General features: G+C 32.5%; 3 protein-coding genes across 6 annotated transcripts; 2 read left to right on the forward strand and 1 right to left on the reverse strand.

Annotated features, from left to right (window-relative positions):
- Window positions 1-1,260: 1,260 nt before the first annotated feature.
- Window positions 1,261-8,227, forward strand: LOC109803354 (malonyl-CoA decarboxylase family protein). Of its 4 annotated transcripts, none has more exons than XM_020364888.3 (15): window positions 1,261-1,500; window positions 1,708-1,802; window positions 1,909-1,999; window positions 2,099-2,225; window positions 2,327-2,507; window positions 2,879-3,023; window positions 3,108-3,198; window positions 3,778-3,836; window positions 3,914-3,991; window positions 4,330-4,413; window positions 4,939-5,120; window positions 6,481-6,615; window positions 6,761-6,833; window positions 7,134-7,219; window positions 7,462-8,227. In XM_020364888.3, exons 1-15 carry the CDS (start codon window positions 1,423-1,425, stop codon window positions 7,562-7,564), a joined length of 1,608 nt encoding a protein of 535 aa, XP_020220477.1. In that variant the 5' UTR covers window positions 1,261-1,422; the 3' UTR covers window positions 7,565-8,227. The 4 variants fall into 4 exon arrangements, with proteins under 4 accessions (XP_020220477.1, XP_020220478.1, XP_029128292.1 ...); XM_020364889.3 differs by having other exon boundaries at window positions 1,263-1,500; window positions 6,487-6,615; XM_029272459.2 differs by lacking the exon at window positions 1,261-1,500 and having other exon boundaries at window positions 2,110-2,225.
- A 60-nt stretch (window positions 8,228-8,287) lies between these two features.
- RBCX1 (Chaperonin-like RbcX protein) lies at window positions 8,288-10,490 on the reverse strand. Its single transcript, XM_020364891.3, has 6 exons — window positions 10,288-10,490; window positions 10,102-10,196; window positions 9,052-9,169; window positions 8,948-8,964; window positions 8,809-8,871; window positions 8,288-8,694 (listed from the first exon to the last, which is right to left on the reverse strand). The coding sequence occupies exons 1-6, from the start codon at window positions 10,433-10,435 to the stop codon at window positions 8,620-8,622; spliced, it is 516 nt and encodes a 171-aa protein (XP_020220480.1). The 5' UTR covers window positions 10,436-10,490; the 3' UTR covers window positions 8,288-8,619.
- Window positions 10,491-10,589: 99 nt separating this feature from the next.
- On the forward strand, window positions 10,590-24,447 carry LOC109804580 (chitin elicitor receptor kinase 1). The gene is given in 11 exon segments (XM_083064739.1): window positions 10,590-12,301; window positions 15,215-15,248; window positions 15,510-15,706; window positions 16,219-16,412; window positions 21,935-22,024; window positions 22,474-22,567; window positions 22,659-22,810; window positions 22,880-22,971; window positions 23,392-23,530; window positions 23,619-23,717; window positions 24,150-24,447. Coding segments are annotated over 11 exon segments (1,869 nt in total). The 5' UTR covers window positions 10,590-11,688; the 3' UTR covers window positions 24,315-24,447.
- The last annotated feature ends 2,411 nt before the right edge of the window (window positions 24,448-26,858 follow it).

A 26,858-nucleotide genomic window follows, 5' to 3' on the forward strand; every position in this document is an offset into this window, starting at 1 on the left:
TGCTACCATACTTCTGTGACTCACTCCGTGCCGTTGCTTCAGGAACTCGCGCCAGAATAAAGACAGTTTTCTCTTTATTCTCTTCCCTCTATTTTTTTTTCATGATTTTTTTTCCCTCTCTAATTTATTCTATTGTATAGTTGAATTAGACGACAAAATCATGAGCATCGTTCATTCATTCATAGTAAATACAAGAAATACTTTTGTTCAAATTAGAATGAAAATAATGAGACTAGGAGGAAATGAAAATAAATATGGATAGTAACCCCTCTCACTTAACTATATTCACACAAGTATTCATGAATTTTATAAGTATACGAAGGTACTAACAGGTATATGTACACGTTTGTTAAAATATAAAATTTTAAAAGTAAAAAAATTAAAAATAAACAACTTTGAAAAATATATTTATACAAAAATAAATAATTTTGAAACTTACATTTTATATTAAATTAAAGTAAATAATTTCAAATATATATTTATTCTAAAAGTAAATAAGAGTAGCTTATTTTATATATATAATGAAGTTATTAGTAATTTCAAATATTGAATATTCATATGAATTGTTTTTATCCATTAAAATTATGATAATGATAGTGAGTTCGAACTTATGATCTTATGTATTAATGCTAATCTAAATCTTTATTTGTATAATTCCCACCACCAGATATTTTGACTCATAACTAAATGAGTCATGATTAAACCTTGAAATTGGCATTTACAAAATGATACACAATAAAAAAAAATAAAAATTACACGTGGTAATAATTGTAACATGAATCTCTTAGAATATATATATTACAATTCATTCATAATCATAAGCAATTAGCTATGTACCGTCAAAATGCCATGAAGTCATAACTTTGACTATGGGATTTTATATAAGAATATACAGGAAAAAAAAAAAAAAAATATATATATATATATATATATATATATATAATATAAATGAGGCATTTCATTAACTTTAAAAAATAATTGAAAATTTTAGCATCCATATTTATATTTTTATTCATAAAATAATATTTAGATTTAAATTTTATATTTAATATATATTTATAATTAATTATACAATGTATGAGATATTTATTGTTACTATAAAATGTATCTTAACATTATAATTGGACCACTGGAGCCCAGGAATTGAATTGGGCCTGAAGCTGGAAATCTAAAGAGAAGAACAACACGCAGTCCACGTCAGACGTTGACCCAAATAATGAAACAAAATATTTGTGGCTTGCAAGCAACGCTCCAATAAAATTGTGGAAACGAGAATAGTAGAGAGGTTGATGCCGAACATGGATGTAACGCACCATCCATTTCCAAAAGCAGAAAGCAAAGTTGATTGACTATGCCTGCCGGTCTTTGATTTCGATTTTCGAACGCACATTCATTTCGCCAATAAATACCAAAACTAAAAAAATGAACAAGAAAGCTTTGTCCATTTTGATGCGCGCCAGAATGAAGCCCAACCTTTCTCTCTCTCCTCTCTCTCTAACTGTCAGTTATCTCTCTCGCACTTCCATTTCTCTTCATGCCTTTGAACATCGCCTTCTTTTTCGTTGCATTTTACTCGTACACTTTGTTTTTTATTCCTTTTTTTTTTCTTCAAGCTAATCGGTTATGTAATTTGTATTCTGTGCGTGAATTCGCTTTGAATTTGATTCTCGTTGACTTATTCCTTCGATTGTGATTAATGCACGACAGAACGCGACGAGTCAATTGCAGCAGCAGAATTCCCGCCAAAATGAATCTCCAGGTGAAGGAAATTCACCGCCTAATGACTCCGCCAACTCCGAGAGGTTCCTAATTTTTTTTAATATTTATTTATTTTTGGTTTCGCATACTTCTAATTGGAATTTCCATGCTCATTTTATTTATTTATTCGTTGTTTTGATTCATTCATAGAGAGTTTAAGCGTGTGCGTGCCTCAATGCACTCTGCTATATCTATGAACAAAACAGAAGTTCTGGATGACGTGCTTAATAGTTTCTCGGAGGTAGTCTAATTTTAGATTTTAATCCAGTTGAACTTTCTTAACTGGTTTTGTTGTTGTTGTTGTTGATTATTTCATTTCCATAAGCTTGTAATAATGTAGGGTTATTTTAGCCTTTCTCGTGTAAACCGTCGCAACTTGCTCCTTGTTCTTGCTAGAGAGTATGATCTCAATAGATCACAAGTTCGTGAACTGATAAATCAGTACCTTGGACTTGAACTTCCTGCTGGTGAGTGATTTTAAGGTGTGTGCGCACATGTGTATGTGTGTGTAACACTTTGTATTATTGCTTCTAAAACTGTGGTTTGAGAAAAGTGATTGGGTTGACAGACAAAGCTCAAGTGAGTGGCTTCGAAGATGAAGCCTTGTTTTCTCCTTTTCATCGGATTGAGAGGAATTTGAGGCATGCCCTTCAGCCAGTTTATGAAATTCTCTTTGAGCGTCTCAACACTCATCCTGGAGGGTTGAGGATCTTAACCATTGTTCGAGCAGATATCCTATCTATTCTTGCGTAAGTTTATGGTTGATGCTACACAATTTTATTTTGAACAATTTTTCCATGTTTCTTTCCTTTAATCTCCTTATCTTACAATGACAGCAGGAGCAAATAAAATAAATCTTAGTTCCTTGTTTCCTCTTTAAAATTTAGTGGATTCTATGTTAGAGAATTCAAATACTGATTTTCCTTCAATTGTCTAAACACCGACTTTGGCTATGAAGACCTTAAAATAAAATAAACTTATAAAACTATGAATTTTCAATACCTAGAGTTGATAACATTCCTGGGGAAAAAAGGATGAAAGAAATAAAAGACAAGAACAAGGGTTCAACCTTGTTTTCCTGAAATTATGAGTATGATTATTCAATTCTTCCATTCCACAGAGAGGAGAATATTGCATCTCTGAGAGCATTGGATTCTAATTTAAAGGAAAAACTTATTACGTGGCTTAGTCCTGCTGCCTTAGAGCTTCACCAGATTACATGGGATGATCCTGCTTCTTTGCTGGAGAAAATTGTTGCTTATGAAGTACTTTTCTCCTTTTTTCTTGAACTGTCATTCAATGTAACTCTGGTCTTCCACTTTATGCATAATCTTTGATATCTTGTGTAGGCTGTGCACCCAATTAGCAACCTTCTAGATCTTAAGAGAAGGCTGGGAATTGGCCGTCGTTGTTTTGGATATTTACATCCAGCAATTCCTGGTCAGCAGTTCTTCTAACACTTGGTTACTGAAAGATAATTCTCTATTTTTCACAGTTTTATAATTTATACCGGTGCTTTAGTCAACATCCTAGTGGTCATTTTTTTCATCTCTATTGAATGTTATTAGTCTGTATCAGCTAAGAAAGTTAGTAAAAACAATTTGCTTTCTAGGTGTGCAATGAAATTTCATTATTCTCAAGCCAAGTAGCTCGAAAAATTAAATTTGGAGCTATTACTTTCTATAGTTCGCACTTTTCACACGATTGATTTGACCCTATGTATTTCAGTGTTTTAAAATACTGTAGTTACATACCTTTTGTCAAATATGTTGTTTGAAAATACTGATAGTGATTAATGTGTCATTGGTAGTTATAGGAGTTAATGTATCATTTGAAAGTTAGAGTCGTAGGAAATTGTTTATTCATTATTGTTCTTATAAATGCAAAATCTTATGCATATCAAGGGTGCTGAGTGCTCTTACTCAAGCAATTCACATAACTTCTGTCTAAATTCTAGAAGTCTATTCTTAAAGTTTTCAAGTGTGTTAAATCTATGTATGTCTTCTTTTATGTTTCCAGGTGAACCCCTAATTTTCATTGAAGTTGCACTACTGAAGGATGTTGCTCAAACTATACAGGTTAATTTTGTTGGAAATCAGCTGAAACAAACCCTTTTTCATTAACTTCTTTCAAGCAATATTTCTTTGTTTAACAGGAAGTTTTGTGGGATAGTCCTCCTATATCTGAAAATGAGGCAACATGCGCCTTGTTCTACTCTATATCATCAACTCAGGTATACTTTGTATCATAAAAGTAATGAAAAGTTACAGCTAGTGGAGATATGACTGTATATAAAAAAAATGCTAATTATGTAATTATTTCATGGTGAAATTCAGCATGATCATTCTTAGTGAAAAGTGAACAGTTTATTCTTGGGTTTTTCTCTGACTGGAATTTATTGCCACTATTTGCTTAATTTTCCTCTTTTCTTCTCAGCTCAGTTTTTATTTATGTTAGCACCTTAGATCTGTTTGCCTTTCTGTTTATATACTATGGTCAGTTTCTCCCCCTCTTGACTCCATGAAGAATTATGAAGATAGTGTTATTGTTTCTGATCTGAAAATTTTGCAGCCTGGCTTAGCAGGGATCAACTTAGGAAAATTTCTTATCAAACGAGTTGTAACACAGGTGAAAAGAGAGATGCCACATATTTCCGTAAGTATTTTATGAATTATGTGGAGCTTCAGGGAATTTGTGAATGCAAAATATTTATTTAATATAATTCAATCTTAAGTTATTTTTGCTTTTGTTTTCTTAACTCAGTTTCATACCTTTTATTTTCATGGTTTTGATATGAATGGTATTGTCCATAAAATGTGTTGTCTTCCCTTTACTCTTCGGTCTTCACATTTGATGGGGAGATTTTCCAAGTATATTAGTACCACTTTATGGTTTCATTCTTTGAATCCCAGGTTTCTGGAGTCGTTGTTCTCAAAAGAGTTCTATAGAAGTAAAGGCACATGGCAATTTGCCAAAAATACTAGTCTTCTCGAATTGATATCTTTCATCATTCTAGAATAAACTAAAAGTAATATGCTTAATTCTGATAGTTGTTGGACACAGATATTATGAAAATTTCTTGATAAATTCCATATTTCCTAGGATACTGCTATATCTTATGTATTAAATTTTACCTGTGCCCTCTCACATCTGAGATTGGTGATCAATTTTTGGCTGCAGACCTTTGCAACTCTGAGTCCCATCCCGGGATTCATGTCGTGGCTGTTATCCAAGCTAGCATCTCAAACAGTGCTTGCTGAAGGAGACAATTTGTCACAACCACAAGCTGAAGGATCCGGCTCCACTTTCTATGAGAATATACTTAAACCTGGGGAAGAAGAAGCACTTATGAGTTTACCTAAGTAAGCTACATACTGTTCTATCTTCATATTTTGTTTTATGATATTCTTGCCTTCTTGGATCTTTTTTGGCAACACCACTAGTTACTTATATTGCAATTTCATATTATTATCGAGTAAACTATTTAATAGCTGCATTACATATATTTTTGTCCTCTCTTTTGTTTCTCCTTTAATTGTGAGAACAATTGGTTCCCCATGTATTGAAACAAAACTTGAAAATTTGTGCATAGTTGTTAGAAATGCACGATTCAAGATTCGGATTGCATGATTAAATATGGTTTTGATTTGACAATTCACAATTGTATCATGTGATGAATCACAAATGACTTCGAATCATGTGATGCGTACATTAACTAATGCAATTCCATATCATTGATATGAACTGCAACATTTAGTGATTCAGTTTTGTTCCTCTGCTTTTTTGCTGTTCTTTCTCCAATTTTTTGTCAAAGAAATTGAAAAGTTAGATTAGCTTAAATTGTTCAATGAAAATAAACTGAAGGAGACCCACTTAATGTACCCTATCCACTGTCACTAAATCACTCAACACTTCTGTTTCATTGCTTCGTTTTTAGTTTTTCGAAAAAAGGCTTCACTCAATCACTCGCTCACACCACATGCTCCTTATTGGCTATTATCATTGTTCTGTTTTTGTTCTTCTGAAACACAGGCTTAATGCAGTCATTTTATGTTTTTCCAAAGGAAAAAAGGGGGAAGAAGGATGTTATTTGAGACCATTATATTATTTTTGGCAATAAGTTAAATGTAAAACGTAATTATCTTTAATTACCATAATGCGAGGTAGTGTACTTAAGATGAACTACCATTTAATAGAATCACGCAAGAATTATGACATGACTTCACTTGGTTATTTATGTGTTATAGAAGTCTTTATTTATTTATTTGATTATATATAAGTTGATGGCAAGATTCAGTTACGATTTATAAATTTGTTTTGTGGGACTTATGTTTTTTTTTTTTTTTTTTTTTTTAATTCTTAGTTGAAAATTATTACATTGAGCTCTATGCATTATATGATATGTTTCAAGCTATTTTTTTATTGTGTATCAATTTTACTTTTCAATAAGATTTATTGTTCAAAAATTAGCTTACGATTCACTATTTGATTTGTGATTTGTAAGCTTGATTATGAGGATTTTATATAATGAAAAGGCCCTGTTCCAACTCAATCAACAATTGTCATTATAAAGAATCATATTTTAACAGTAGTACACTCAAATTTCTTTCCCTACATGCCAACTTCCAAGGCTACCAGTGATGACAAATGTTTATAGTAATTTTTATTTGCTTCCCTAATTTGTCTCTGGTGTTACTATCATGTGACTCATATCAATATGAGACGCAGAGATATTGCCACGGGAAAAAATGGAATGGATGTGATGTTCAACTTGCTTACTTCTTCATCCTACAAGTGGATCCATTCGCCAGAACTTCTGTCAGCATTAAAACCCCCTTTGATGCGATTATGTGCCAGGTATTGGGAACAAATTTATGATAAATAAAACAAAGCCATGTTGGAAATGACTTCTCTGAAAAATTGCATTGAGTTAGGCAGCTTGCTACACTTATAATCATGGTACAGTAATCAGAAAACTTTTGGGATTCTTTTGGTATCGCAGGTACCTTCTGCAAGAGAAGAAAAGAGGAAAAGCTTTGGATTCTGTAGCAAATTTTCACTTGCAAAATGGAGCGGTATGTCTTGCAACCATAATTTACAGAAAATAAACTTCACTGTTATTGCCAATGGTATTTTCATCCTGAAACCAGTTGTTTCCTTACAGTACATTATACTTTGTAGTCTGGAATACGCTTTTACTTCTAGAATGGCTTTTCCACTGAAGATATTGTATGGGTTATTTTCTTGGCATTTATTTCTCTATAATTAATATGAAAAAATGGGTGCTTCCTTGTAGCAAGTCTATGCCCTAACCACAAATAATCTGTAGTTGTAATTTGGTGTGAATAATTTTTTTGGTTCTCAATATGCAACAGATGGTCGAAAGAATTAACTGGATGGCAGATCGATCAGAAAAAGGTCTTTCTCAAAGTGGAGGGATCATGGTGAACTATGTGTATAGGTAATTTTTCCTCTGGATGTTATGTTCATACCGAACTACTGAAGTATATTCACAGTTATATATATTGTGTTAATTTACTTTGTGTGCCTTTTTGATTGTTTAGATGAAAAGTTCCTCTTATTCCATTTTGGTTGCAATGTTTTATTAATATCTATATGACTGGATTTGATCAAATTTTAAATTTCACTTCACTTCAGTTGATCAAATTTGAAGTATATGCTGCTGATGACTCCTAATTGCAGGCTGGATCACATAGAGGAATATGCCCATTCATACTTCAGCAATGGAGAAATTCATGCATCAAGTGATCTCCATCGCTGTATTGATGTAGTGGATACTGCTTAGTGTCGACTCAAATTTGATAGAAGATAAACTTCAGCATATTTTCAAAGATATCATGCATGTGGTTTCGAAACGAAGCTTATTGGCAGGGGACAACCCTTGTTACCTTTAACCTTTGCCTTTCTTTGTCTCAACCTCTTTGCTGCCATCTGCAGCTATAGAGCGACAAGTAATTGTGAAGTCTGCTTGGTCGGAGCATAATGGAAGATTTTATCAAAACAATAGGACAAATGAATCTAAACCTAAAACCCAGGAAGCTTGTATCTTAGTTTGTTGATGATTTCTGTCTAGAGAACGGAAATCAACTGATTGCGTCGCTAATCCAATTCTTTGGCAAAATATGGTAGGGGATACCTTGCTAAAATTCCCGAGCTACCTTATTTGGTCATAAGATGATGGAGGGGTTACTCTTGCACGAGAGGTGGATAGGAGAAAAGTTATAATGAATAGTTCATGCTTGTAAACCTCAAGCTATACAACGTGATGTAATGTTTGTATTTACTATACTGACAACAGACCCTATATCTTAGTGAAGAAGGTGCCACTACCTGTGAAATTTAGTTGTGTTGGTTGGAGGTCATGAAGTGTAAACTATCGCAGCAAAAATCGTTCCTTGAACATTGAGGATTGAAGGTAATGCTTATTGCTTGTTTCATAGTTAGACAATGTTTTCAGTTTTCACTTTCAGATGTAAAGGAGAATTGATTACGCTCAAATCAGTCACTATTTGTCTCGCAATAAGATAATTTATATCTGCTTGAAATGTTCTTATTTGTAAGGGAGTCAGCAATCCTGGTGCTCCAACCTCCAAGAATCCCAATAAGTCATGGAGGGTTAACAATATATTCTGTTTGATTGTCAATTTGTATCACGACTTACTCTAACCATTTTACAATCCAAAACTTTTTTTTGGTATCACAACCTTGCCAATACTGGAATATAAAATTGATCGAGAACCATGTGGATGGAGTTCTTTCCAGTATTTATAAATAGGTAAGTTGCCCTAGCTCCTGTTCGATAGAGGGAATGAAGGGGCTAACGCATTGCTGCAAGCCTATTCACTTCTCGGTTTCAGCAGAACTGGTTTCTAAGACATAATCCTTCATGAGCCTCGTGTTTGAGTCGGTGACCATCTACAACAGAATAAGGGAAGAAACATTATTGAATTATAAAGGATGTTGAATAAATTTCAGTCGATCAACATCCTGAATAATAATAATAGAAGAAAATGTTATTGAATTACAAACCTTCAAAGCTAGGCGCTTCAAGTTGTCCCATTCAAAATCATTTTTGCAGTATGCTGATCGCACCTATAATAATACATTCTTAGTATGAACTTGGTTAACAGGTGATGGAAAATCAAATAATAGAAAATAATATACTTACCTCCATTATGCGTAGGGCTATTCATGTGCATGCCAGAACAACCAAAAAAGTTGGTTAGATATTAAAAACTGATTGAGGATTCTGTAACTTGATAAAGTCGTTACCTAAATTCTTATGTCTTGATGATTCTCTGAACATACTGGCACAGAACTTGTCACCATCATTCAACGAGTGTCTGCTAAGAAATTCCATCAGCTCTTCATATGCTTCAGGATTGTAGCTCTGCTCGGGGAAATAGTTATTTGACAGATGATATTGTTAGAGGAAGAAAGAGTATTAAATAATAAAAAAAAGAACACTAAATTAGAGGGAAAAAAATTGTTTTGTACCGATAACCTGAATTAAGTTGAACAACCGTGCACCAAGTTAAATCCAATCACAAATTATTATTATTATTTAGCTTTTCATCACATTGACAATATTGGAGGCTTAAATCTGTCTATAAAAATTATCACAAATATTGGAAGAGTGGGAAAAATGAAAGAGAAGGATTTCGTTCTCCTCATTTTCTATCTCCTCTAAAGGATTTTTTTCCAAGCTTTTTAATTGGAAAAGGAATGTTTATAAAATTCCTTTCCTCGACCAAATACTATGTTAAGATGAATTTCAAAAAAGGCTTATAACTCTGAATCGAAATTACCTTGAGTTCCTGAATAAATGAAGATGTTAGACAAAAACCTTTACTTTCTTAGGAAACTTTTTAATTCTCACTAATAAGAGCTCAACTAAAAGGCATAGATATATTAGGATCTCAAGCTAGAAGATCCATTAGCCCCATCCGTTTTCTTGATGGAAGCTGAAGGTTTGAGTGATTGTGTAACATAGTAGCCTAAATAAGATTTAGAGCCTTTATCTCCTTATAGGAGCCGACATAAAAAAAAAGTTGCCTCTAGGAGGTTTAAAGCTTTTATCTCTAGGGAAAATGTAGTTGAAGTCTATTAGTTAAAGAAGCAAGTATATATTGCGAATTTGTGGTGTCTAATTTCTATATATGGAGAAAAATTGAATTAGTGTACGATTAAACATTAATTTTTAAAAAAGCAGTCCATGGAGTAATTAATTAGATTAAGAATCAACACAAACATAAACAAATACAAACAAATTAAGCCAATAATTAAGTCGAGTGGAAAAAACAAGAGGAGGATTGAAGGAACCTCAAGTTGAGCAGCAACAATCTTGACTGCTACGTAGGTGAAGAAATTGTGGAGGTTTTTAGCAGCCTTTGCTTCCGGTGATGCTTCTCCGAATCCTTCATCCCAAATATAACATAACATAGTACATATAATTTGGTATAGAGCATTATTAACATAGAGAAAGTAATAAGCATGCAATTACAATACCAGGTACAAACATCTTGCTGCAGTGTAAGCGTGTTGGTTGTGAGGTCCTTCGCTTGCAAGGCCAAAAAGGATAAGCTTTGTTGGTGTTAGGTGTTGCAGGGTACACATAAGGAAGCTGAGAAAGTGGTAGTATTGCAGAGGATTCCATATTGTGTAGTAGAAGTGAGTTGAAGAAAGACCTTTGTTTTTGTGAGGACAAATAATGGTGGGGTTATAAGTCTCTCCAAACCCAAAATATCTACATGCTTTCAATCCACGTAAACAAATATCTCTGAGCTTACGTTACGTGGAAATTAAAGTGTGAACCTCGTAGTTCTTCCAAAATCGCACGTTCTCGCAAAGTACACACGTGGAATGTATTTTTTTTTTCCCATCATTAAAAGTTCTGAATATGTAAGAGTCAATCATTATTATTCCTAATTTTCCTATCTAAACAAGTTTTATAATCAATTTCTTGAAAATATCCCTCTTTTCTTAGTCAAAGTACATTTGAAAAGATTTTTAATATATTCTTCCACTATCATCTCAAATATCTCACCGTACTCAAAAAGAATATTTACTTATAATATAAGTAATTTTCTCTGATTTTAAGCAAATCAATCACATGTAATACACCATAATAATTTTTTATTGTTAAACAAACCATACTAATATAGCTAAGCAACCCCTATTAAAAGATGCTTATAGAATTTATATTGAAAAGTCTTTCTCAACCTAATTCATTAGTTAATAAAGTAAAAGTTATTTCCTATTTATATACAATATTATTTTTAACCATATTACTACTCAATACTCTTTCACTTTGTTATTGTCCTCACTGTAAAACAAATTTACTATAAAAAAAAAAAAAAAAAATTGTTCTGCACAATTGCATGTGTTAGTTATACTTCATTTATAGTTTCTGCTTAGCAAATATTATACAAACAAATATTTTCTTCAGTATAAAATGAAAAGCTTGTACCATTTCATTAGAAAAAGTGGCATAACCATCCATTAATTTTTAATTCACATTATAACCTTTATAAACCTTAAAAAATCCAAGATGCCATTTGGAGTCCCTCTCCATCGCCCTTTTCATCTGAACCCTAATTGGAAGTCACATTCTTTACGTAAACTCCAAATTTTAAATTAAGCATAGCAACGATTCCATAAAAATATATAGAAAACACAACCACCGTTAACAATAAGAAGAAGCAACGAGAGAAGACCCGTTAAACCAAGATGGATGACATCTTTGACATCAATTATATTAGTACGTGACATAATACAAATTAATTAAGTAGCACATAAAATAAAGGAAACTCTTAAACCTCTCTCTGCTTGTACAAATTAACGAGCTATAGTGAATAAGAAAAACATAAACCTCTCCTAATTCCTCTATCCCGTAGCTTATACACAAAAATGAGCACAGCCCATGTTTTTGTTATGTTTGAGTTAATGATTATTATTATTACAAGAGTGGAAGGTAGATGCTTCAGTGGCTGCAGCCTTGCTCTAGCTTCCTATTACATACGAGAAGGCATAGACCTGACTTACATTAGCAACCTCTTCGGAAGGCCCACATCGGAGATTATGAAGTACAACCCAAACGTGACAAACCCTGACCAGATTAGCAGCGAAACGCGGATAAAAGTGCCGTTTTCGTGTGATTGCTTGAACGGTGAATTTTTGGGGCACACTTTCTCGTACGCAACCCAACATGGCGACACATACAAGATAATTGCCAAGGATGATTTCTCGAACCTCACGAGCCAGGATTGGGTGAGCAGGGTCAACAACTACCCACCCAATGATATACCCGCAAGCGTCAACATCAATGTCACCGTTAACTGCTCCTGCGGAAACCCACACGTGTCCAAGGATTATGGCCTTTTCATCACGTACCCGCTTCGCCTCGGTGACGACTTGCAAGGGCTGGCGGCAGAATCCGGTGTGCCGGCGGAGCTCCTGCTACGCTACAACCCCAACTCGGATTTCAGTGCCGGGCATGGACTTGTGTTTCTGCCGGCCAAAGGTATCATGCAACTAATCAAATTGCCTTTCATAAATTAAATATTTTTTTTATTCAACGTAAGCTCGGTTTGTTTACAATGTTTAAATTATTTTCGATAACCTTAAAATATAATTTATATGATTAAAATTTTATTTAGACATTTATACGCCCCAATTCATTGGCTACAAAATGCAACATATTGAATCATTTGATTTTATTCCCCTAAAATAAATATGAATTAATCACTTATATATTATTAGTGTAAATTTTTTTTACACTGATAATCAATTATATCTTTTAATAGTGTCATGTCAGTTGCTTATTTAATGAGAAAATAATTTAAAAGATATGATTAGTTGTCGGTGTAAAAAACTTTATACTAACAGTGTATGAATAATTAACTCAATAAATATTATCCCATTAAAAAAAGCAATACGAGAGTAATGTTCATCGAAATTTTAAATATATTACACCCAAATGAGAGAATTAGCATTTATTTGAGTAATTTTATCTTAATTGTGATCTTTATTTTTAAAATTTTAATGAAACAATTTTAATTCTTTAAGTATCATTAAATATGTAACTTGTTAGTGTAACACTATACAACATAACAAATGATATGGCAAATAATAAAAATAATGTAATTGTAATTTTGATCAAAATTTTCATAAAAATAATAAGTATAATATATAATGTGATACATAATAGACGTGATGTTATATTGATGAATGATGTGATAAGGTGGTATATAAAAATAAGAATAAAATTATCTTAATATTTTAAAAAAGAGATTAGACCCACAATCCTTACCAATAAAAGTTCTTGTTTACACTTTTTTCTTTTTCTTTTTAGGTATAACAATAATAATAAGGTATAAATGTAAGATTTTTACAAATTATTCAAATCCTCCATATCTGGCTGATCATAAAGAGCTTCTTGATTACACGTTCAATATCTTATTGAAACGAAGTCTCATAATCACATTTTGCTCATTAATTAAAAACAAGAAACCGGTTCTCATACACTTATTGAATAGTGAAGGTTTTCTTTTATAGTAGGAATAGTGAAGTTTTTGCAAAGAAAAATAACAGTTTATATTCGGTATATTCCGTCTATATTTGGAAACATCAATCTTGACAGCTATTAACCTAATGAATAAAAAATGTGGATTTTTATTTTTTTATTCAAGACCATTAGTCATCTGGCTATAAAACAAAATAATACACATCACACTTTGTTGATACATTATCACTTTCTTATGATAATTCTGTTGATCAATGCTTGACCAATAGCCACTATTAGACAGACACAGTAAAACTTTGAGAATTATTTATTTTCAAGATAATTTGTTTGAAAGAAAACAAATATATACATAGGTCAGCCTTGCAATAAAATTTGTCACTTTCTTACCATGATTTATTAGTCGTTTTGGTTTGTGTGTATATAATTGCAGTATAAGAGGCAATATTTTGAAAGTAATTTTAATTTTTCATTCGATCATAATTCAACATATATGGTAATTTTTTTTATATTTATTTTTATAATAATTATTTTAAAAGTTATATTATTAAAAAAATTTATTTGGTCGATAATATATATATATATATATATATATATATATATATATATATAACCAATTAATTAAAAATCATGAAAGATATCACTTTTAAAATAGTTGTTGCAAAAATAATAAAACTATCATATTTGATAATTTGTAATTAGATAAAAATTGAAAAATCCTTTTATACCATAGTGGATGGACTGATTTATTTTATTTTTATTGATTAAAAATTATGAATAAGATTCATGAAAAAAAATGAAATACCGTACTTTTATAATTTTTTAGTAAGTTTTAACTAATAAATGATAATACATTACAAAGTATATGTTTCTCTTCTGTTATTACCGTTTCTTTTATAACAATCCCACATCCGATATAAATTCCAAAATAGAAATACGTCTATATCTTTTGTGGGCCAACTTCGTTATTAATTACTAGGATTCTTAAAATTAAAAAAAAAAAATGAAAAGAAAGACAAGGAAGAGGTTAAATAAAAAAATGAGGGTGAAAGAGAATAATAGGTATAGTAAATAGTTTATTATTTAATAAAAAATAAACGTACTAATAAAATATGAAGACCGAAAAGAGATACTTTTTATTATTATTATAGTTATGAATTAATACAGATGACGTATTAGTCCACTAACAATAAAAAGAAACTTGACGTAGATGTACAAGAAATAATATTGTTTTTTAAAATTCTATTTTGAACTTTGATTTAAAATAAAAAAAACTTATAAATCATATAAAAATAATAACCCTAGCATAACCTAAGTATGTATAACAAGTTAAAAAGTTAGAAACAGTACTATTTAAATATATCATTTCTTTCTTATTAAGCGTTCATTTGCCCCGGCCTATTTTGGCAATAGAATTTTATCGAGGATATATTTGAAATTATTTTTCATAAAAAAATATTTAATGTAAAATAGTATATATGTTATAAAAAATTAAACAAGACTTCGAAGATTTTGTATACTTATCATTTTATTTAAGTATAGGGGAAAAATGGACTGTAAGTTAATCTCTAAAAAATCACCAAAGAGGATGCCCTATTATTTATATCAAATTGGACTATCCACAAATAAGTGTAACAAAGTATCTAAATGGCCTTAAAATAATGAAGAAAGTGGCTAATAAAAAAAAATAGAAATTAATATTTTGGGTCTGGGAGCCATTACCCTCCTATTATTGGTGCTGTTAGGAGGAACAAGGATCCATGGCCTGATACAGTTGTCTCAAATTTGTGTTGTCAAATGATTCCAAAACTGTATCACTTGACATTCCAAATTTGTGGCCTCATGTTTGATTATAGTTGCTATTTTGCACAGTTTTACTTTCTGATCTCTTATATTTTAAATCCTTAATCGCAGATGAAAATGGAAGCTTTCCACCAATGCAGCTGGGGTGAGCTCAAATTTATATTAAGTTTACATCCTTCTTTTCAAAAAAAAAAAAAAAAAAAAAAAGTTTACATCCTATTTTTTTTGACCAATTTGATTTGAGCATTGAAATTTGCTCTTGAAAATAATTTCTTTTGAGTTGTCTAACTCCAGAACCTGTACCTTTTTTTTTTTTTTTTTTTCAGATCATCAGGTGCTGTGGACATTCTGCAAAGTGCATGTTTATATATGTGTGAAGCATGACAAGCCAAAATGTTGGTATGAGATACTGACATTGTTCTTAAATTTAAATAGGAATGTCTAGTGGAGCCATTGCTGGCGTAGCTGTTGGAGGAGCTGCTGGGATCTTAATTTTGGCACTTCTTATATATGTTGGACTAAACAGAAGAAGGAAAGTGGCTGAGGCACCCCTTCTCCCACTCCCAGGAGCATCTGGAGATCACTGTAGTCCACTCAATCATGGTATTGGTATGCCTTTGTTTTAATGCTTTTTTTTAATTTTATTTTAAAACTTTTATTAATGTGTAGATATAAATGCTTCTAAAACATTCCTTCTTATTTTATCAATTATATATCATGATGGTTAGCTGCAAACTGTTCTGCCAAGGATACATGGTTTAGTAGCAGCTCTCTTTTCCTTACCTTGTCTCCATACTTTGGTGCTTGAATGTTGAGTGACGGTTGATCACTTACTGAATTTAATTACAATGTATTAATAGTGTAAAAGATTTTTATACCCTCATCCAATTATAGATGTACCATATATGGTAAGATTGCTGACTTCTAAAATAATTACTTTAAAAATAGTGTGTCAGGTGATTTTAATTGGTTAATGATGTAAAAATAGTTACAAATTAAACTCTAACTTTTGTATTAAATGTAATATTAATTCTAGGCTTCAGTTTTGTTTTTTCTTTAAAAAAAAAACAAAATGTGAAACTATAATATAAATCTTATCTATTACATGGATTTAGGTATTGGAAGCAGCTTGGACAAGACATCAGAATCTTCTGCTGTTGCTTCTCCAAGGTTGACAGGGATAACAGTGGATAAGTCAGTGGAGTTCTCATATGAGGAGCTAGCCAAGGCTACTGATGGCTTTAGCGTGGGTAATATAATTGGTCAAGGTGGCTTTGGATCTGTTTACTATGCTGAGCTTCGGAATGAGGTTTGTCATCATGTTTATGTTAGGTCCAGAGTAGGCTTAATAGTTACTCACAGCTAAAACAAGAGATGAGTAAAAAGAGACAATGGAGAAAATAACCACAGTAAAAATATTATTTACTGAAAGGGAGGAAATTACAACACTTCTCTCTCTATAACTTACTCCTTTGAATTAGGAGACTACTACTACCGAGAACAGATCTCAAGGTGTATAAGAGAGGAAGAGAGAAGAGAAGAAGATTTGGGATGAAAATTATGGTTTTCAGCTTCCCTATTTATAGGAAAGTCCCAATGGCATTTTCGTAATTTCTCCTAAACTTTTAATATTATTTTATTATTATGTGGGACCCGCTTCTAATATAAAATTAGAAAACCACCGAAAGGTGGTGGCAGCTGTACGCAGCTGTACCTAACATTTCTCCCACTTGAAGATTATGATTAAGTTAATCATATCTTCACACCATTGATACTTCATGTTGCTTATGTCTCCAATAGGCCAAATAAGGATCGACACCATGTAAACTTGTCAGTGTTGACAGGCTTTGTCATTACGTCTGCTATGTTGTCTTTTGTATGGATCTTCTGCATATCCACTTTTCCTTCTTCTACTACTTCACGAACAAAGTGATATTGAATTCCTATGTGCTTTGTCCTGGAATGAAAGGCTGGATTCCTTGCAATGTGCAAGGCACTCTGACTGTCACAATACACAGTAATTTTCTCCTGCTTGTGCCCGAGTTCTTCCAGTAACCTTTGAATCCAAATTGCTTCCTTGCATGCTTGCGTAGCTGCCATGTATTCAGCTTCTGTAGTAGATAGAGCTACAACAGTCTGTAACTTAGACAACCAGCTCACTGCTCCTCCAGCAAGTGTAAACACATAACCAGTAGTAGATTTTCGTTTATCCAGATCTCCTGCAAAATCTGAATCAACATAGCCTCTGACAACAAACTCCGATCCTTCAAAACATAATGCAACATCTGAGGTTCCTTTGATGTATCTAAGGATCCTCTTTACAATACTCCAATGCTCTCTACCAGGATCTGTCATAAACCTACTGACCGCTCCCACTGCTTGTGCAATGTCTGGTCTCGTACAAATCATGGCATACATAAGGCTTCCCACCGCTGATGCATACGGCACTCGAGACATTTCCATCCTCTCTGCTTCGTTGCTAGGACTCATACTTGAGGATAATTTGTAATTGACAGGAAGTGGGGTCGAAATTGGCTTACAGTCTTGCATGTTGAAGCGCCGCAAGACTTTCAATAAATAATTCTTCTGAGAAAGCCAAATCCTCCTGTTTTTTCTGTCTCGGTGAATTTGCATCCCTAAAATCTTGTTTGCTGGTCCCAAGTCCTTCATATCAAACTCCCTAGCCAATTGTGCCTTTAATTCTTGGATCTGATCTTTGTTGGGGCCTATCACCAACATGTCATCCACATACAACAGCAAGATGATGAAATCATTGTCATCAAACCTATTGTAGTACGTACAATGGTCTGAACTCAGTCTGTTGTAACCAAGGCTAATAATGAAGGAATCAAATCTCTTATACCAACACCTTGGCGCCTGCTTTAAACCGTACAGAGATTTGGTCAACCTACAAACCAAATTTTCTTTTCCTTGTTCTTTAAAGCCTTCTGGTTGGAGCATATATATTTCTTCTTGGAGTTCCCCATGAAGAAAAGCAGTCTTTACATCAAGTTGCTCAAGATGTAAATTAAATGCAGCACACATAGCCAGAACAACTCTGATTGTGGTTAATCGAACAACTGGCGAGAATATCTCGTTAAAATCAATGCCCTCTTTCTGAGCATATCCCTTAACCACCAATCTTGCACGATATCTCTCCACTTGATCATTGCCATCACGTTTGATCTTATAGACCCATTTGCAACCAATGGCTTTTCGACCTTTTGGAAGATCAACAAGTTCCCATGTTTTATTTCTATGTAAGGCCTCTATTTCTTCATGCATTGCTGCCATCCACTGAGAAACATCAGAACTCCTCAACGCCTCTTGAAAGGTTGATGGTTCTCCTTCTTCAGTTAAGAGACAGTACGCATCATGACTTGCCATAACATAGTCTGAATGCCAAGATGGTCTCCTTCTCTCACGTCTTATTTGTTGAACTTCTTCATCATTGGCTTCATCTGGTTCTTGTTCCTCATGCTCTTGTTCTGCTTCAGAGGTGTCATCCTTTTTAGACTTTCCTCCTATCTCCACTATACTGGTGTCTTTGATAGTGCTGTCATTCTCCTGCTCCTTTTGCAGTTCAGTTTCTGCAAAGACTACATCCCTGCTGACAACAACCTTGCGGGCAGTGGGATCCCACAAGCGATACCCCTTAACATTGTCAGCATAGCCCAAGAATATACATTTCCTGGATTTTGGGTCCAGCTTTGTTCTTTCTTGGGAGTTGTACATCACGTACACAGGACATCCAAACACATGTAATGAAGAATAATTAGATGGTTTTCCACTCCACATCTCCATTGGTGTCTTTAAACCAATTGCTGTTGATGGTGAGCGATTGATCAAATAACAAGCAGTTCTTACTGCTTCTGCCCAGAAAGACTTGGCTAATCCTGCAGTTCTCAACATAGCTCTTGTCCTTTCTAGGAGAGTTCGATTCATCCGCTCTGCTACCCCATTCTGCTGAGGTGTATGAGCAACTGTAAATTGCCTCTTGATACCCTCTTGCTTGCAGAATGCCAGAAAATCACCATCTATATATTCTCCTCCATTATCTGTCCTCAAGCACTTAATCCTTTTTCCAGTATCAAGTTCCACCTGTGCTTTAAATTCCTTGAATACTGGGAACACATCTGACTTCTTTTTGATTGGGTACACCCACAATCTCCGGGAATAATCATCAATAAATGATACAAAATATTTTGCTCCTCCCATGGAAATTTCTGGTGATTCCCAGACATCAGAATGGATCAAGTCAAGTATGTGTTTGCTCCTTGTAGTTACTTTGGCAAATTGTAATCTATGTTGCTTGCTTGTCACACAGTGCTCACAAAATGGTAAGGTTACCATTTTAAGCCCTGACAAGAGATTACGTTCCGCAAGAATTTTCAGGCCTCGCTCTGACATATGTCCTAGTCTACGATGCCACATCATCGTTGCCTCTTCTTGACTTATTGCTGCAACTGATGCATCTGCTTCTTGCAACGTTTCTCCCAAAAGCAAGTATAGATTTGATGTGATCTTCTCAGCTTTCATCACCACCAAATTGCCTTTAACTACCTTCAAGATTCCACTTTCAACGTGGATCTTGCACTTGAGATCATCTAGTTGCCCAATGGACAATAGATTCTTTTTCAAGCCCTTCACATGTCGTACCCCTTGAATTGTACGAACAGTACCATCATACATTTTTAATTTGATAGTACCAACTCCAGCAATTTCCAAAGCATGATCATTTCCCATAAATACGGATCCTCCTGAGATTGATTCATAAGTGCAAAACCAATCTCTATTTGGAGTCATGTGCCAGGTTGCACCTGAATCCAATATCCAACATTCATGGAGTTGTTTTTCGCCTCTAGAACTTATTGCTTCACTGTACAATATTTCTCCATCTTCTTGGGTACTAGCAACACAACCTTGAGAGGTTGACGCTTCAGAATTCTTCCCTCCTCCACTCTTCTTGTGCCAACAATCTTTCTTCATGTGCCCTCTCATGCCACAATTATAGCATTTGAGGTTCTTCCTTCCTCGAGATTTTGATCTACCATGATTTTGACTCCCACTGGAGCCACGTTCCATTGATCTTCCTCTCATCATCGTCAAAGCTTCTGCTTGCTTTGAACTTTCCAGTCTGTCTTCCTTATTCTTTCGCCTGGACTCTTCTTCAAGAATAGCTCCGGCAACATCCTCAAAGGATAGACGACCAACAACATTATTGTTTGTTATGTTGATGATGAGTTGATCATATGAATCTGGTAAACTCTGAAGTAGAAGCTCCGCACGTTCATTTTCCACTATGTTGAAATCAGCTGTTGAAAGCTGAGCAAATAGCGTATTCAGATTGTTGATGTGGTCCGTCACTGCTGTGGACTCACTCATTCGAAGAGTGTAAAGTTTCCTCTTTAAGAATATTCTGGTGTGAAGTGACTTGACCTCGTATAATTTTACGAGCGTGTCCCAAATCTCCTTTGCAGTTGTCTTCTCTGCTATGCTCGACAAAACTGAATCAGCCATTGCTAAGTGCAAATTGGCAACAGCATTGTCATCCATTTCTCTCCACTTTTCATCAGTAATATCTGATGGCCTGCCTTCAATTGCTTTAAGACAGTTGTCTTTTCTCAAAATTGCTCTTATCTTCAATTTCCACAGGGAAAAATTGTTCCCGTTGAACTTCTCTATCTCAAACTTTGCTGCCATAATTTCTTCTATTAAACCGACTTAAGTAACTTCCACTAGAATAGTACCGCCTACTGGAACAATGATAAAATCCAGTAACAAGAATAATTCTTTTCTGATGTGACTGATCAGACAATACTGCAGCCACAGAGCATACTAAGAAATTTTCTCCGACACTATACCAATGTACACCACAGCGGAATAATAAACAACCTAGTGGCTCTGATACCACTGTTAGGTCCAGAGTAGGCTTAATAGTTACTCACAGCTAAAACAAGAGATGAGTAAAAAGAGACAATGGAGAAAATAACCACAGTAAAAATATTATTTACTGAAAGGGAGGAAATTACAACACTTCTCTCTCTATAACTTACTCCTTTGAATTAGGAGACTACTACTACCGAGAACAGATCTCAAGGTGTATAAGAGAGGAAGAGAGAAGAGAAGAAGATTTGGGATGAAAATTATGGTTTTCAGCTTCCCTATTTATAGGAAAGTCCCAATGGCATTTTCGTAATTTCTCCTAAACTTTTAATATTATTTTATTATTATGTGGGACCCGCTTCTAATATAAAATTAGAAAACCACCGAAAGGTGGTGGCAGCTGTACGCAGCTGTACCTAACAGTTTATACTCTCTTTTGAAATCAGGACAAGTAAGAAATGTGCAGTATCACCGAACAAGGGTCTGATAAGCACTTACAGAAGTTAAAAATATGAAGGAGAAAATGAAATAAACTTTTCAAGTTAAAATTAGTTTATATATAAGTTAATTTATAAAAACTCTCATATTAATTTTTTCAAAATCTTATTTTTAATTCATATATGAGTTAATTTTAATTTATGAAAAAAATTATTTTAATTTTCTTCCTATTTTTATTTTCTAGAATTGTTTCTAAAAAAGTTTATTTAAACAAGACATTCTTGGGTTTAAAAGAAACTTGTGAAAACATGTTGGGTTCAGCTTTCTGCTAAATTAATCATCCTACATAATATTTGCTTTAAGCTTAAAAAATACTTGTCTTCTGTATTGGGTCCTATTTCATCAAAGTGTGATTACAACAGGTGTAAAATACTAAAGCTGATCTGTGGTAAAAAATGGAAAACACAAGTTATTATTACCAGCACTTGACTTTTTCCTTTTTTGAAGAAAGCTGCTATTAAAAAGATGGATATGCAAGCATCAAATGAATTCCTTGCTGAACTAAAGGTTCTTACACACGTCCATCACTTGAACTTGGTATGACATTTTCCCTACGCTACTGATATTCAAATTTTGAAGCTTACAAATTGTACAGTTATAACCCCTCCCCCCAAAGATAAAACCTCAAGAAAGAACTATGCAAAAACATACGGTAGGAAATTTGCTTAAATATAAAGGGTGGTCTAGATTTCATTATATTTCTTCCCCCCTTTGGTAAACTTCAAACTATTCAATGTGGTGGATTCCATTGAACTTTGTTAATAGCCAGTAAAACTATCATAGAAAAAAAAGAAGAAAAAAAAAGAATCTTTTTTTATATTCGGTCCTGCTACTATCTGTTTATGAAACCATTGTTAAGGATTCTCAACTAATCATCCCGTGCCTAGATCCTGTGCTAGTTATGTAACAACTAATAAGTTACCTACTCAGTCCTTATATCTAAATGTATTTGATTACTTATTTCCCCAATTCATGATTCCTTGCAGGTGCGGCTAATAGGATATTGTGTTGAGGGCTCCTTATTTTTGGTTTATGAGTATATTGAGAACGGCAATTTAAGTCAACATTTGCGAGGCTCAGGTGTTTTTTTTCTTACCTTATTTGTTAATGCTTGATCTTAGAATGATGGCATCATTTTAATTTCAAGGCTCTGAATATAGTAGCTTTGTAGGGAGGGATCCGTTAACATGGGCAGCTAGAGTTCAAATTGCCCTTGATGCAGCAAGAGGACTGGAATACATCCATGAGCATACAGTTCCTGTCTACATCCACAGAGATATTAAATCAGCAAACATTTTGATAGACAAAAACTTTCGTGCAAAGGTTTGCAAATGTATTTCCACGTTTTTCATCCATAAAAGCTGAATGCTGAGTCCAACCTTTTTCTCACAGGTTGCAGATTTTGGTCTCGCAAAGTTGACTGAGTACGGTAGTTCTTCATTGCAAACGCGTCTTGTGGGTACATTTGGTTATATGCCTCCGGAGTAAGAAACTATATATCCTTTCCTTTTCTACTAAGTTTCAACCTATGTTTGTATCAGTATTCAGTAGCACCTATGATTATTTTCTGGTTCTGTCATTTCTCATATTTCATGATATCTGAATTTGAAAATATACCAGGGGAACTTCAGTTTTGTAGGGCATATTAACTTCACTAACTCTACATGCTATTATTATTACTTATTTTCTTAGTTGATGTACATATTTTAAAGCACAAAATTTTTACTTAACTTCTCTGTATTACTTTGATCTCCAATTTTTGGACTGATTTCTAACATATTATGCATACACTAGATGTATGCTTGAGGTATCCTTTACTAGTACTAGTAAGTGCTTATAGTTTTATTTACTTGATGTCGAAGAACAGCGTGACCATTTTGACCGAGTGTAGCATTTTTGTTTAGATATGCACAATATGGTGAAGTTTCCCCCAAAATAGATGTATATGCTTTCGGAGTTGTTCTCTATGAACTCATATCAGGCAAGGAAGCTATCGTCAAGACAAACGAATCTGAGAATGACTCAAAAGGATTAGTTGCCTTGGTTGTTTTTCCTTGCCCCTCTTACCTCAACAATAGTGTTCATCACCTATAGTTCTTTACTCAATTTTAACTTGCCTTATGAAATGCAGTTTGAAGAAGTTCCTGGCCTGCCAGACTCAAAAGAAGATCTTCGTCAACTTGTTGACCCTAGACTTGGTGACAACTACCCTCTTGACTCAGTACTTAAGGTAATGAATTTAATTAGAACACATTCACGGTCTAATTTTTTTTACACTTCCATCCAATTATGAATTATTATGTATGATAAGCTAGTCAAATTTTATAATAATTATTTTAAAAATTGGTTAAAAATTTTAACTATGATAATGTAAGCTAAGGTTATGTTTTGTTATACCTTTGCACCTTGAAATCTAAGTTAATTAGTTGATCTCGAACACAGTACTTACTTGAATGGGATTTTTTTTTCTTTCTATTTTGTTGAATTTGAATTGTAAGAAAACTTCACTTGAATAAAAAAAACAAAATGCTTTTCCTTTGACATTGTTTTAAAAAGTTAAATTCACTGTAATGAACCTTTTAACTATAATCCAAAAGCACACAAATTCCTGATTTTAAAAAACTTGGTTTGTTGTACAATTTTTCTTTTTCTTCACTTGCAGGTGTCTCAGCTTGCTAAAGCATGTACACATGAAAACCCTCAACTTAGGCCAAGCATGAGATCAATTGTAGTTGCCTTAATGACACTTTCATCTTCAACTGAGGATTGGGATGTTGGCTCCTTTTATGAAAACCAAGCTCTAGTGCACCTAATGTCTGGAAGGTAGCAAGTTCCTTTGGAAGGATTGAATCCCGATTTCTGAACACCACAATGCATGCTTGGATATTAATTTCAATTGTGAATTTGTAAATAAAAGGTATATATGATAATTATCTACTAATTTATTTTTTTAAAATAAACACTTTTTGTCACAGTGATGCATTGAAATGAGGATCCAACGTTGTCAGATAAAGTAACTACTGCTGTCTGATATGTTTGATATAAACAGAGGATAAGTTAAATCAGAACTGACTTTTTAATGAAAATTGTTTACGTATATTATTAAATATAACGAATCATTAATTTGTTTATTAAAGTATTACTATTTCTCTTAAATAGTTCTTAAACTAATAAAATTATATAAGGAATTTTCACAATATGGAATATCAATCAATTTAGTTTTTAAGTTGATATATTTTACAAGAATTAAAGGACTAATTTAAAGAATTTTTTTATTAAAAAGTGTAACAACACATTACTTATTGATTTCTTATATAACTTCCTAATTTTTTTTTTCTTTTGATTCCTTAGAGTATAGGTTTGAAATTTGAAATACCTTATGTAAAAAAAAATATTTTGGGATATAAGGATTAACATGATAATTTCTAGTTTGATTTCTGTTTTAAAATAATGTTTGATTAATAAAAATTATGTTTCACAAGTATAATTAGTCATTAATTGTTATTTTTAAAACATTGTGTGAATCAAGTCTATGAATAAAAAAAAAATTAGAAGTGCTCAAAATAGTAATTGAGAAAATAGTTGGTAATTGTATTTTTTTTATAAGAAGAAATGCAGAAAAATATTTTTATAGAATTTTTATATAAAACATTTTTAGAGTTAAAATGTATTTTAGGCAATTATAAATTTATTTAAAATAAATATTGTTGCATTAAAAAATAATTTAAAAGGGTAAAAAAGAGTATAATAATTAAGAGAGATAGAGGAAATTTTATTAATATATTGAGGATATAAAAAGAAGAAAAAAATATATAAGTGTAAATTGTTAAAAAATGTGTGTATATAGGAGACATATTAAATGCAAATTCTTCTTATCGTGCAAAATAAGAAGTATAAATTTTGGTCACAAAACAAGTTGAACTTGTCATATCATCCGCTTAACCCACAAAAAAAAAATGGCAGGATAATTAAGTTGCTCAACGTGTTAACCCGCTTAATTACCTACCTAACTTATGTTGCCCAAGTCCCTACATGTGTATTTAAGGCATGTTTAATAAGCTTTTTATTTATTTATTTTATATATGATTAAGGAAAAAAAATATGTTTATCCTTTTAGTTTTATATATAAACCGGTTGAATGGAGACACTTCTTTCTTTTATGAATTTTGTTTAAAAATAATAGAAGATGATATAACATCATTATTAGAAAAGTGTCATTTTTTTGCGAATTTTCTTGAAAAAAATATTCGCATAAATTTTTTGTGAATTTTCCTGAAAAAAATATTTGTAGAAATTTTTTGTGAATTTTTCTACAAAAAAATATTTGCATAAATTTTTTGCGAATTTATTTGCGAAAAATTATTTACAAATATTTCTTATAAATTTTGCTACAATTTTAACAATCATAAAAAAAAATTTCCATGAGAAAAATTTGCAGAAAATATTGTAAGAATTTTATTTTATTTCTTGCAAAAATAAACTTGCAAGTAATATTTACTAAATGGTAGAAAAAATTTGCAGGTAACTTTTCTTGCGAATTTTCCTGCAAATTTTAATCCGCAGGAAAAATAAAAAAATATTTAAATTTATAAGTTTAATATTTAAAAAAAAAAACTTCAAGTCTCACATCGATTGAAAATAAAACAATTAAAGAGTATATAAGTTGGGGCAACACTTACCTTACAAGTTGATTTGTATGGTTGAGTGTTAGGCTTAGAGGCATGGAAACAAATGTTATGGATGAATTCATTGTGAGCATTTTAAAGTTGAAGAATTATTGATATAATTTATAGTAATTTCTTTAACTTTTTTCATAAAAAATATTCCTTCAGAATTTCTTGCGAAAAAATTCGCAAGAAACTTTCCTGCGAATTTTTTTTGTAAAAAATTTCGCAGGAAAATTTCCTACGAATTTTCAAATTTGTAAAAATATATCATCCACGAAGGTATTATCTATAGATAAAATTTCGCAGAAAAATTTGTAGAAACAACGTTTCTTGCGAATTTTTCATTGTAGGAACAACGTTTCCTATGAATTTTTATGAAAAATTTGCAAGAAAAGTCGCATGTAATAAGAAAAATTCTAGTAGTACATATAAATTAAGCGAGATCATATAAAATTAAAAAAAAGTAAAATAATCTTATAAAATAATAGGACGGTTATTTATATTATATATAAAAAGAATATTTCTCCTCGATTTTGGTTTCTAATTTTTATTAGACTATTATTGTTAAGCAAAAAAAATTTAAAAATCAAGACTTTTTAATTCTTCACTATCTCTAAAACAATTATCTCAATTTTGTTTATTTTTATTTTTAAAAAATAGACATACAAAATATCTCTTTTCTATTTATCTAAAATCTAAATATA

Source organism: Cajanus cajan, chromosome 1, assembly GCF_000230855.2.
Source record: "Cajanus cajan strain Asha chromosome 1, NIPB_CcT2T_4, whole genome shotgun sequence".
Taxonomy (NCBI): Eukaryota; Viridiplantae; Streptophyta; class Magnoliopsida; order Fabales; family Fabaceae; genus Cajanus; species Cajanus cajan.

Bases quoted from the DNA above. Each gene is read 5' to 3' on its own strand.
- LOC109803354 (XM_020364888.3), top strand. From the start codon at position 1,423: ATGAACAAGAAAGCTTTGTCCATTTTGATGCGCGCCAGAATGAAGCCC. The intron at 3,199-3,777 runs GTCAGCAGTTCT...TTATGTTTCCAG, and splicing joins TTTACATCCAGCAATTCCTG to GTGAACCCCTAATTTTCATT. The intron at 6,834-7,133 runs GTATGTCTTGCA...AATATGCAACAG, and splicing joins TTCACTTGCAAAATGGAGCG to ATGGTCGAAAGAATTAACTG.
- RBCX1 (XM_020364891.3), bottom strand. From the start codon at position 10,435: ATGGAATCCTCTGCAATACTACCACTTTCTCAGCTTCCTTATGTGTAC. The intron at 10,197-10,287 runs GTATTGTAATTG...TTTGGGATGAAG, and splicing joins CAGCAAGATGTTTGTACCTG to GATTCGGAGAAGCATCACCG. The intron at 9,170-10,101 runs GTTCCTTCAATC...TTCCCCGAGCAG, and splicing joins TTGTTGCTGCTCAACTTGAG to AGCTACAATCCTGAAGCATA.